The sequence below is a fragment of the Danio rerio genome, chromosome 5 (assembly GCF_049306965.1).
Source record: "Danio rerio strain Tuebingen ecotype United States chromosome 5, GRCz12tu, whole genome shotgun sequence".
NCBI classification, from domain to species: Eukaryota; Metazoa; Chordata; class Actinopteri; order Cypriniformes; family Danionidae; genus Danio; species Danio rerio.
The window spans coordinates 23,025,193-23,037,006 of NC_133180.1; the positions used below are offsets into that span (position 1 = coordinate 23,025,193).

The 11,814-nt window shown below is 37.8% G+C and overlaps 1 protein-coding gene across 11 annotated transcripts in view; it reads left to right on the forward strand.

Moving 5' to 3' along the window:
• arhgap20b (Rho GTPase activating protein 20b) overlaps positions 1–11,474 on the forward strand; it is a 93,106-nt gene extending 81,632 nt beyond the window's left edge. For all 11 annotated transcript variants that reach the window (XM_073952103.1, XM_073952108.1, XM_073952104.1 and 8 more), the window contains 2 exons: positions 1,176–1,290; positions 3,196–11,474. In XM_073952103.1, coding sequence (XP_073808204.1) covers positions 1,176–1,290; positions 3,196–5,057 — 1,977 coding nt within the window. In that variant the 3' untranslated portion in view covers positions 5,058–11,474. The remainder of the gene's footprint in view (positions 1–1,175; positions 1,291–3,195) is intronic.
• The last annotated feature ends 340 nt before the right edge of the window (positions 11,475–11,814 follow it).

Below are 11,814 nucleotides of genomic sequence, written 5' to 3' on the forward strand. Positions count from 1 at the left end.
AGGCTTAGCTTCATCTGCGTAAAACATATGCCGGAATAGTTGGAGGTTCATTCCTCTGTGGTGACTCCTGATAAATAAGGGACTTAGCTAAAGGAGAATGAGTGAAGGAAGGAAGAAAGAAAGAAAGAAAGAAAGAAAGAAAGAAAGAAAGAAAGAAAGAAAGAAAGAAAGAAAGAAAGAAAGAAAGAAAGAAAGACAACAGGGAACTTTAAAAAAACTGTGCAATTGGTCATCTGCGTAAAGCATATGCTGGAATAGTTGGCAGTTCATTCCTCTGTGGTGACCTCTAAACAAAGAACTAAGCTGAAGGAGAATGAATGAATGAGTAAATGAATGAATAAATGACTGAATAAAAAGGGATGACAACAGGGATCTTGAAAAAAGCTAAAATGAGCAGTTGGTAATCTGCCCAAAGTGCAGATGCTTTTGTTTCTCAACAACCAAAGGCAGTAACTCATTTGTTCAGTGTGTTGTCATGTTGTGTTTAATCTCAATTAATCCAACCAATTAGTAAGTAAGAGCGTGCTGTTTGCCGAGATTTCACCTTGTTAATGCAGTTAGAATAGGTCATCATGTCGCAGACTACATACAATGAAGCCTTTGCATTTATTAACTTATGGAAATGCTCCTTGAGAAGAACAGCATGAGTCAATCAGTGCATAGTTACTCATCCACTGTCAGCCACAGAGCATCGTGGTGTCTATTAAATACAGTTTTTTTTCTTGCAATGGAAATGCATTCCATGTTCTTGGCTTGCATTTTAGTTTTCCATTCCTTTTGGGCTTGTTTGTTTCTGAAATGAGTAAGAGATCAATCTTTCTATGAGAGAAGTGAGGATCTCTATTTACATGCCAAACGCGCGCACACATTGGCGTCATGTACACTTCGTGCTATGGAAGCTCTAAACTAATGTCTAAACACTCTAGAACATGGACAGAAACAAGATGGTATTCATCTAGCATACACAACGTGTCCACCTCAACCATGCTCCAATGAATGCACAACAGATGAATCTTTCTGAAAGATTTAACAAGTCATAAACTTCTTGAACTGCTCTGTACAGTGCTTCAGTCACTATGATATATGTGCTGCTACAGGCAACGTTTACGTTTGTAGGCCAGCTGTGTCTGTTTTCCGTATTGATGATGTTTCATGTTTTTCCATCTGTCGTTCAGGTCGCCTCGCTCATCCAGTACCTGATAGAAAACACGCCTGCCATATTTGGAGATGATCTTGAGAGTTTGTTCATCAGACAGATGAATTCGGGTCAGGAAACGCACGATTATGCAGGTAATTTTGTGGTTGTGCTATTTGGACCTTATTAATACAGTATGAAATGCTTATTGAGGTACTTTACAGAAAGTAATTAGCCTTTTTGATTGCAGTTTCACAGTACTCCCACACACACTTTTAAGCTGCCTGCAGATTATGTAGGTAATTAATTGAAACTGAAGAAGATAAAACAAGATATTCTGCTGCACGTAAAAGAAGATATTGTGAAGTTTGAAATCATTTACTGGTAGGAAATTAATTGTCCTTTTTGGGTGAATTATCATTTTGGTCACATTTACACTGTCTGGTCTTAATGCCCAATTCTGATTTGTTGCCTGTCCGTTTACTTGTTATTTTAATTGGGACCCATATCTAATTCATGTGTTTACACTTGCCATACAATTTACAAAGTTGCGCATGCATAAAGGCGGGTTCTAGCATCTGCGCCACACTAGCCACGTTGAAAGAAAATGTCTTGCTTTTAGCTCTGCGAAATGTGCCCAACTTTAAATTTCTTTTGAGGTGGATGCTCCTCTGTGGTTGATGTTTATCGCTTTGCCGTCTCCACACATACTCTTCCTTCTCTTCCTTCTAAGTTTAATGATGCACAAAATGGAATACCTCAATAAATCCAATCTATATCGATTTATATCTGATTTATTTCCACATATGAAGGAGGCCTGAAACCAATCTCTGAATATCTGAATGCATGCTTTTTTGTGTGTTCATAAGATACGATCTGTCATATACAGTTGAAGTCTGAATTATTAGCCCCCCTTTAAATTAGTTTACTTATTTTTTAAATATCAAATGATGTTTAACTGAGCAAGGACATTTTTCACTGTATGACTGATAATATCTTTCCTTCTGGAGAAAGTCTTATATGTTTTATTTAGGCTAGAAGCAGTTTCAATTTTTTTATGAGATCAAAACTATTAGCCCCTTTAAGTTATATGTTTTTTCGATAATCTACAGAACAAACCATCATTGTGCAATAAACAAATTGCCCTAACTTGCCTAATTAACCTAATTAAGCCATTAAATGTCACTTTAAGCTGTATAGAAGTGTCTTAAAAATATATTTAGTAAAATAATATTTACTGTCATCATGACAAAGATAAAATAAATCAGTTATTAGATATGAGTTATTAAAACTATTCTCATTAGAAATGTGTTGAGAAAATCTTCTCTCCGTTAATCAGAAATTGGGGAAAAAAATAAACAGGGCAGCTAATAATTCTGACTTCAATATGCAATAAATCCTAATTAGGTCACATTTAACTGGCAGTGTAAACGAGGCCTTTGAGTGAAAATGTAGGATACTACACTTTCTATGTTACTTAAATATACAGTACCAGGTGGTATTCTGAACTCAGCACCAGGTGGTATTCTGAACTCAGCAGAGGTTTTCAGTAGGCTTGGGATACAACATTTAGTCTCTCAACATCGTCCAGAGTCATTCCAGCGTGGTTTTGGCAGTTTGGTCACGCTCAGGATGAAAGAGAAATATTTGCCCTGTGCAGTAGGTTTTCATCTGGGATTACTTTCTTTTCTTCAGTTCAGAGCAACTCAACAATTGGTGATGCTGAAAATAACCCCTATGTATGCCTAGAAAATTTATCAGAAGAAAAATGTACCGTTAGCTATCGAGTTAGTCTTGTAGAATCTTTTTTCCTTGGGCTCTTAACGTCATTTAAGTGCAATTTGTCAAATTTCTGGCAGACTGAAATAGTGTTTTTGCACCAAATGACACCATGGAAACTTGATTTATGTACTGATGGTAGGCTTATGGCAGGTTCTCCACAGGAATCGCTGAATAACTGTACTAAGTGGTCTGTGCAATTTATTCACTTTGACAGAGTCCAAGAATAATCTAAGTGTTCAGCTATGTCTAACTATGCAAAATATTCATATTTTCCCTAGATGGGTCATTTATTCTTCAGCACTCTTCTTCAGAGGACACAGATCAAGATTTTACAGTTTCACCTCATCTACAGCCTGAAGTTCATCCCCTTTTCCTCCCACTGGCTGCACTTTCTCTGCAAGAGAAGAGGAGACCCGGGGCCTTTGATATTGATATGCCGTCATCAGAGGGCACCTACAGCTGTGGGACTCTGGATTCCATTTCATCTTGTTCCAGTGCTTCTGTGAGCATGCTGGAGGTTGGGCAACTCAGCCAATCTCGTGATCGATGCCTCTCTGAGCCTTCCATGTACTTTTCCTCACCCCAAACACTGGCACCAAATCATACTCCTGTTATCCGCCAGTCCAGCTATGATGCTGCTGTAACTGACAGTAGAAAGGAGCAGTCACTAGGCTCTACGGGACTGAGCCCAGATCAGCAATCGCAAAATTCTGGAATGGGTCCACGACGGCGCCGTTACACTTTTTGGAAGTCTCCGCAGATCCCCTCTCGCTTCCGTCATCCTGCTCAGAGATTGGCCAGCATGTCAAGTCTGTCATCTACTACCACTTCTTCTCTCAGCTCATTGGATAGTACACTGTCCCTCAGCTCAGCTGATCCAATCCCCAGCCCACAAGATCCACGCTCCCGTCCTTTTCTGTTCGGAGCTGCTGCAAGACTGCGGCCTCTCACACCTGAAATATCCAAAAAGAGCTGGACAAATACTTTCACCTACGAAGAAGAAGAAGACTTTTGGAGTGAGAGGGATCAGGAGACCAAAAATGAGAAAGAAAACGAATGTGAAGCATCTTTTCATGACTACGATGAAGAGAGAGGAATGAAGAATGGAGAAAGAGCTGTGAGTGAGGATGCCATGAGCTTTGAGTCCATTGGGGATATTCATGAGGTTAAAAGTGCAACTCAAAGCATGTCAGAGGGTCATTCTGAGACTGTGTGCAGCTTTGAGTTTAGTGTGAATCCATTACAACCCTCCACCGCATGTCAAAAAGAGTCCAGTCTTGACCTTAGCTCACAAGTGAATCCTTACAGCATATGGACAGCACCGCAAGCCAATCCAGCTGACTCTGTGATAAAGGAACCCCAGGTGAAACAAACTCTCGTAAACTCATCCACAACATCACAAAAGCAAAATGAAACTCAAGCAGAAAGCTCAGCAAGTCAGCTGCAGCTGAAGCTTCCAAATGCACACTCCGACATGCAGGCCTCAGGTGGGAAGAAAGTGAGCAGAATGAAAATCACATTCTTTCCTTCAGCTGGAAGAATTATGCTTAAACATTCTAAGGCCACGAATCAGACCTCAAATACCAAAAAGAATACGCTGGGAGAAGCTCAGCGAAAAGTTGAGCCAGGGTTCAGTGAAGGAAATGAGGGAAGCGTTCGAGAATCAGTTCAAGTGCAAATACCACAGACACTGTTTTATGGTCATAATGTTCCGCTAGTCTTACTTTCTACACCCCCGGTGCAGGTGAGGACACACTGTACTCCCACTGAGAATGTGGGTGAGACAGATGCAGGTTTATGCGATACAGCTAAAGTTAACCTTGTCACAACTGAAATTAGCAATGGCGTAAGCAGTTACTCGGCAGACAATAATGTTCAGAGGGTCAAATGTGTTAGTCATAGCATGAGCACAGTTGAAGACCTGCACAGTTCTCACTGTACTACTGACAACACTAACCTTGGGGTTAGCATTAGAGATGGTCATAATGTTAACCGGAGCATAAAGCTTATTCACTGCAATGCTAATCAGAGTGTGGCCAATCAGAAACCTGCTAGCAAATACTCAGGAAACATTCGCCATACAATCTGTATCAAGCTTCCCGGCAACAGAGGAGTGGCACAGAACAAGCCAATACAATAATCCTGCTGGTGATATATAACATTATTAATATGTATGCAAAATATTTAGATTTTTTTTTCTGTGCAAGAACATAAATTGGTTTTCAGTCTGCAAATTGAAAGAACTTCACCAGTAGAATGTTTGTTTACTTGCATATTTATGCAGATAGTTTTTTTTAAAACCATCTCTAACATTTTTTAAGGAACCTAACTCACAAAATAATTTAATTTGGGTCAAATTTGGACAAACACACTAATTCAATCATTCATTTATTTTCTTTTTGGCTCAGTCCCTTTATTGCTACAGCAGAATGAATCTCTAACTTATCTAGGATATGTTTTACGCACTGGATGCCCTTCCAGCTGCAATCCATCACTGGAAAACATACATACACACTCACTCACACACTTACACTACGGACAATTTAGCTTACCCAATTTGCCTAGGGTGCATGTCTTTGGACTTGTGGGGGAAACCAGAGTACTCCCTTTGCGAACATGGGGAGAACATGCAAACTCCACACAGAAATGCCAACTGACCCAGCCAGGGCTTGAATCATCGACCTTCTTGCTGTGAGGCCATTGTGCTACCCACTGTGCCACTGGGATGAACACAATGAATGGGTTAAAATTAAACCTTGATGACTTTAAGAATGTGGACAAAGATAGCTGAATCATTACTAAAAACTAACATTTTAACAAAAAATTAGGATGAACTATCCCTTTAAAGAGTTATTTAAATGCTTAGAACACACACATATGCATACACACATCATTCCATCACTGCTGTGTACCTTTTTCCCAGAGACATGCTAGATTTGTCAGCTCCTAATTGTATACAATCTTTCTCCCTCTTTCTTCCCTGAGAACATTTCCATAGAGCCAGTACCTCAATATCAGTAAAGCCAGTCAGAAAAATGAATATATTGCCTCTGTGCAGGTAAACACAAATTTCCCAGGCATGGCACACATCCCATTTCCACACAGCTGAAATGAAAGTGGGTGGTAAACAAAACCTAATTCGCTTTCAGTGAAAGTAGGGAATTGCATTTGAGAGTAGGTTCAATAGGATCAAACCGCTCTCAATATGAAAGTGATTTCCTCTGGCAATTTTTATAATTTTATTATTAACTTATGCATTTGTTGCTTGTTATTTCAAATGCTTGCATTTAACCAATTAATTAAAGCAAGCAGAATACTGTAGACCGTTAGCAGTATATTTTTGTTAGGGTCAATATACAGTAAGCCAGCTCTGCAAAGGGCAAACAGAAGCAGCATCTGCCATGGCATTCCTGTATGTTTACACAAGCTGCGCTATTGATACTAACAATTTTGAAGTGGTCTGTTACGACTTTAACAGGCTTTGAAACTGCCTCCTTGACCTTTTGTTCATAGGTTTGCATTAAAACAAAAACTCAAAATGTGCTTAGAGGGGTGTGAGGAACATTTTAATCTAAGGAGTTTGTCCTAAAAACATCTTAAAGTGCAAAAGATTTAGTTTTTTTACATGTTGTACATGCATTTGCCACATCTTCATAATATAAACAATTTTACATTAAAGGGATAGTTCACGCATTTACTCACACTCAAGTAATTTTAAATGTTTATGGGTTTAAAAATCAACACAAAACAAGATATTCTGCCGAATGTTGTGAAAAAGCAGCCATTGACATCCATTGTAGGAACAAATACACTATGGAAATCAATGGCTGATGTTTTTTTTTTTCAAGTCAAGGATAAGTAAATCATTCTTTTTGGGTGAACTATCCCACTTTAAATACAGTGGAGGAAATTAGTATTCAACAAATTACCATTTGTCCCAGAAAACATATTTGTAAAGGTGCTGTTGACTTGAAATTTTCACCAGATGTTGGTAACAACCAAAGAAATTCACATTCATACAATAATAATTAGTTTACAAATGAAGTTATGTGTAATAAAATGAAATGACAAAAAAAGTATTGAACGCATGACTAAAGGGAGGAGTAGAAAGGCAGTGAAAGCCCAGACAGCAGCTAAAATCTCTCAGAGGTTATTCAGCAACCGTGTGCCCTTCGTCAGTGTAAATTAATATTAGCTGCTTCAGTCCAACATCTACATCATCCGAATGATGATGATGAAGCCAGAGTGGACATTTCCGCAAGACCATGATCCAAAACGCAGCCAAGGAAACTCTCAAATGCTTCCAGAGAAAGAAAATCAGGCTTTAGAATGGCCCAGCCAATTGCCCAACTTGAACCCAATAGAAAATACAAAATAAAGATCAGATCTGATAGACAAGACCCACAGAACCATCAAGATTTTTACACTGTTGAACTCTGTGAAAAACTCACACCTGAGAAATTTATATGACATCATTTTCTACATGAGTCATCTTTAAGCTGCCATTACCAAAAAAAACAAAAAACAAAAAAAAAACTTCTATATAAAGTATTAAATACGTTTCAGTAGTTCAGTACTTTCTCCTTGTGTCATTTCATTGTTATTACACAAACACATTTTTCAGATTTTTTTGTTTGTTTCATTTTTAAGCATATATTGTTTGGGTTTTTACCAAAATCTGGTTCAATTCCACGTCAACAGCTCCTTTAGAATATTTTTAACCAGAAAAAAAACAACATGTTGAATATTTTCCCCCACAGTACATACTGTAAACTATAAAAATCAAAAACATTTTGGTTTTGCTGACATTTTTACTTAAAGTGGCTGTTCATTTTGGACTGAAAACACATAATTGGCATGTAAAAGAAGTTGAAAAAAAAAAACAGAAAAATAATTTGTTGTTGAGTGTAAAAACAGCATGTGCATTAGGCAGAAATGGGGAAGTCATCAAGATGGTAATCACAGTGCGAGGAGGGAGGAATGAAGTGCTTTAGTGCCAAATTGGTTAAATAGCAGATGTGACAGAGCATCTCTAAAAACATGGCAGGTGAGGGTGAAGCAGCAGGCAAAGGTATAATCCAAGGAAATTTTGTGATTCTGTTAAATGCTGAAATAAGATGTTAGAAGCATATTTAGGGACAAGTGTTAAGGAAGTGTTATATAGGATTGTGCATAGAGTAGGTTTAGTGAAAGACAGTTGGTTAATGTTTGTTATTTTGACTCCTTATTGTGTGGTATAAGTGATTTGGAGACATTCACTTGCCTGTAGCTGTGAGGTGAATGTGAGGCATGTTTTGGTCTGACCAAATATTAGAATATACTAAAACAATAAGCATCAATTGGCTGTGAATTGCAGTGAACAATGTATAACAGCTGGCTGTTATATGATGGATGATGGAATGGCAATTTACAATAGCTTAGCATGCAGATGGTGATGCAGTAGCACAGTAGGTAGTGCTTTGGCTTTACAACAAGAAGGTCGCTGGGTCAGTTGGCGTTTCTGTGTGGAGTTTGCATGTTCTGGATGTTTCTCAGAGATGCGTTGCAGCTGGAAGGGCATCCGCTGCATAAAACATGTGCTGGATAAGTTGACGATTCATTCCACTGGCGACTCCGGATTAATAATAAAGAGACTAAGCCAAAAAGAAAATGAATGAATAAGATGTAGATCAACCTATTCTAAACAAGAACCGTAGCCATGAGTTTAGTTACATATGTTTAAAACGGGGCAAAAACCTTTTTAACACATTAAATTAAACAGTTTGAATGTTTATTCGTCTCAAATGATCGAAAGCTCAAATATTTCTGTATTCCCCTGAAAATAGCATTGTCCACTTGTGATTGGATCATCGAAAACAACTTCTTTAAAGCAACACTTTGCAAGTTTCTCTCACAGCTTCTCTTTGTTATTGATAAGTCCAGTTGCCTGATACCAGTGTTGTTAAAGTGTTGTTGCACTTCTCTGTGGGCAGCATTTGTTGACTAACCTGACAGAATCAGTGAAAGTTGATACCTCGTTTGGAAATCATGTCCAACGACCCGTAAAAATAGCCTGTGTTACATTACACTCAACAAATATCATCAAATGGCAGCCAGTTGCCTCTTTCAGCTTTTGCCATCAAGCCTGTCCAATACAAATCCATGTTAGTTTCCATGTGTGGCTGATCAGTCTCCCTGCAGGCACAGGACATCAACATAATGTCAGATTGTTGTTGTATCCATACATCATGTTGACATTGCACTTTGTTTGGAAATAAAAATTTAGTTGAAGTCAGAACCCAACGTCAGACCAAGATCCAATGTCCAACCTAAAATCAACCAAATATCAACGTCTAATGATGATACAGCTTGATGTTGTATGGATGTTACCACTATGACGTCTATCAGATGTTGGATTTTGGTTGCCATATCTGACAAGTAAATGTCAGTATGACGTTGACAGTTAGCTTTAAGTGGGTGAAAAGGGAGAAGAGACATAATTATACATCTATCTCTAGTGTAATAATGTAATACAGAGAGGAAAAAACCTGAATTTTAATGACTCAAGCTATGACATCAAAAAGCCGGGGAGAGCTGCAGGTGCGTCACGTGACATAATGATTGACAAGTCACTGAAGCAGTGACAGCAAACAGATTGCAATGAAACTACAACTTGTTCAATAGATGAATAAACATCGCCATTTTGCGAAAAAATCATGCAGCCATTGACTAAATTCTCCACCAGTCAAACTAGAAAGCAAGTGACTGACAGATATGCATATGCAGAACATCAAAGCAGTCGACTGCTTTGTTTAGATTTTAGTAACTATAACTTTGGCTTTTAATTCAGTTCGTGGTCTCATTTTATTTCTAACACTGTAAGTTATGACCTTTTCTTGTTTTTTTTGTTTGTTTTTTTTACTACAAAGACGCCATTTTCGCGCACAAGTAAACAATGTAAACAACAGGTCTCCAGCAGAAACGGTGACTAAAAAACAAACGAATAACCATCCATAATTCAACACTGGCTGCTTGAGGGTTGTAGCTTTAGTGATGTATAGTTTGTCAATATTACTCATGTTCTTTTTGATGTAATCTATTCATTTAGACCGACGTGCAAAAACAGCCTGTCCACGTCCTGACACTGGCTAAGTTAATAGATAAGAAAAGAAAAAACACACGAAAAGCTATAACTTAAGCTTAAAAAGGTTTTCATAATGCAAAAACTTCACTTTTCTTGCTATTTGTAAGTTTAAATTGGTCACGTTCTGCCAGAAAAGGGTGAAAGTGCAGTAAAAAGGAGATTTAAACCACTTTTGGGCATGAATAAAAATTTTTGAATTCAGTAAAAGAAAAGTAACAATGCACTTTTGGCTAACTTCACCTACTGTAGGCTGTTAAACATCCACAGAATACATAAAAGTTATGCTGCTGCCACTGGTGCAATTTAAGAGAAATTATTTTAAGGTCAGATCTTACATAGTGCTGCTTTAAGGGATAATTTATCCAGTATAAAAATGTGCTCATAATTTACTGACCCCAAGGCTAATTGACCTGTTGATTGCTTTTTTTTTTTCTTAGAAGGTTTTAGATTTAGTATACTTGCCTAGATAATAGTAACTGTCAGATAGAGAGTAAAAAAAAAAAAATCAAGTAATACTAAATGAAAATCCATGGGTCTTTGCAAAACTATTGGTCTGTGCAAGTAACCAGAACATTATTTATTAAGGATGACAGACACAGAGAATGATGTCATATCCCGTTGGCCATTCAGTTCAAGACATTCTACATGCTGATGGCCCAGCACGACTGCACTGGTAATTGGCGAGGGAAGGATGCTAATTTTCTGTCAATTGAGAGAGCTGGTAAAATGAAGGGTTCAAGGGAATAGTGGGATGTGCATTTGAGCAGGAAGCAGCTTTTTCTTCCGCACAGAAGCATGAAAAGATCCATCAGCATTTGGCCGCTATTCTCTTTTTCACCCCCCCTCTCTGGTTCTTCTGAATAAGTTCTTTACGCATTGCTGAGCTGTAAATGTCCACAGCTGTTTCTCTCTTCACAAAGGCACAATAATCCACTTTATTGAGTTTGCTGAGAACATGTATGCCGTCTGAGGTCATTAAATGAGACAACAGAGATGTATAGACTGCTGTGAGATCTTCAAGTCAAGTGTATGTCAAGTTTTCATTAAATGTCAGTAAATCACATGCGGTTTAATCCTGATATTCCTCATCGGTCTATAGATGCTGAAGAAAATGAGGTTACAGCAGGTTAAGAGCAAATTGATCTACATTCTTTCATTCATTTATTTGTCAGAGTTTATGAGTTTTTGTTTTATCTAGATGAGATGAAATGTATGCTGCATTTTCATATCTTGACTGATATCTTGTGCTTAAAAAATGTGCTCGTTTTATATTTTAAAACACGGTGTGTGACATTGTAATGTTGTTAATGCAAATGCTTTCACAGGTTGGATATGTACACATTAACTGCTTTACATTATAAAATAAATTTCATAAATGGTTTTAAGATCTTGAGCTGGGTAAATGAATGAATAAATAGCTAAATAATGAATCGATCTCTGTAATAGTTTGTATTTTATTTCAGTAAAAAGAGAGAGAGAGACCTGTAAAAAAGACCAAGACTGCAGCATGCATGTTTATACATTATACGTATGTTTTGTTAGTTTGGTACAGTTCAGAATGAATGTAAGTTTGCTCAAAAATCCACTTTAAAACAGGTAGCCCAAACAGCATGCAGCTATTTGATTTCCAGAGTTCCCAGTAAAATCATTTTGGATAATAGCATCAGTCAAGTACACAATGTTAAAGAACACAATGTAGACTGGCTTCGTCAGTTCAGACAGGGCATCAAAAAATAGGCTATTCAACCCTTACAGGTCCAATATCCTGCTATAA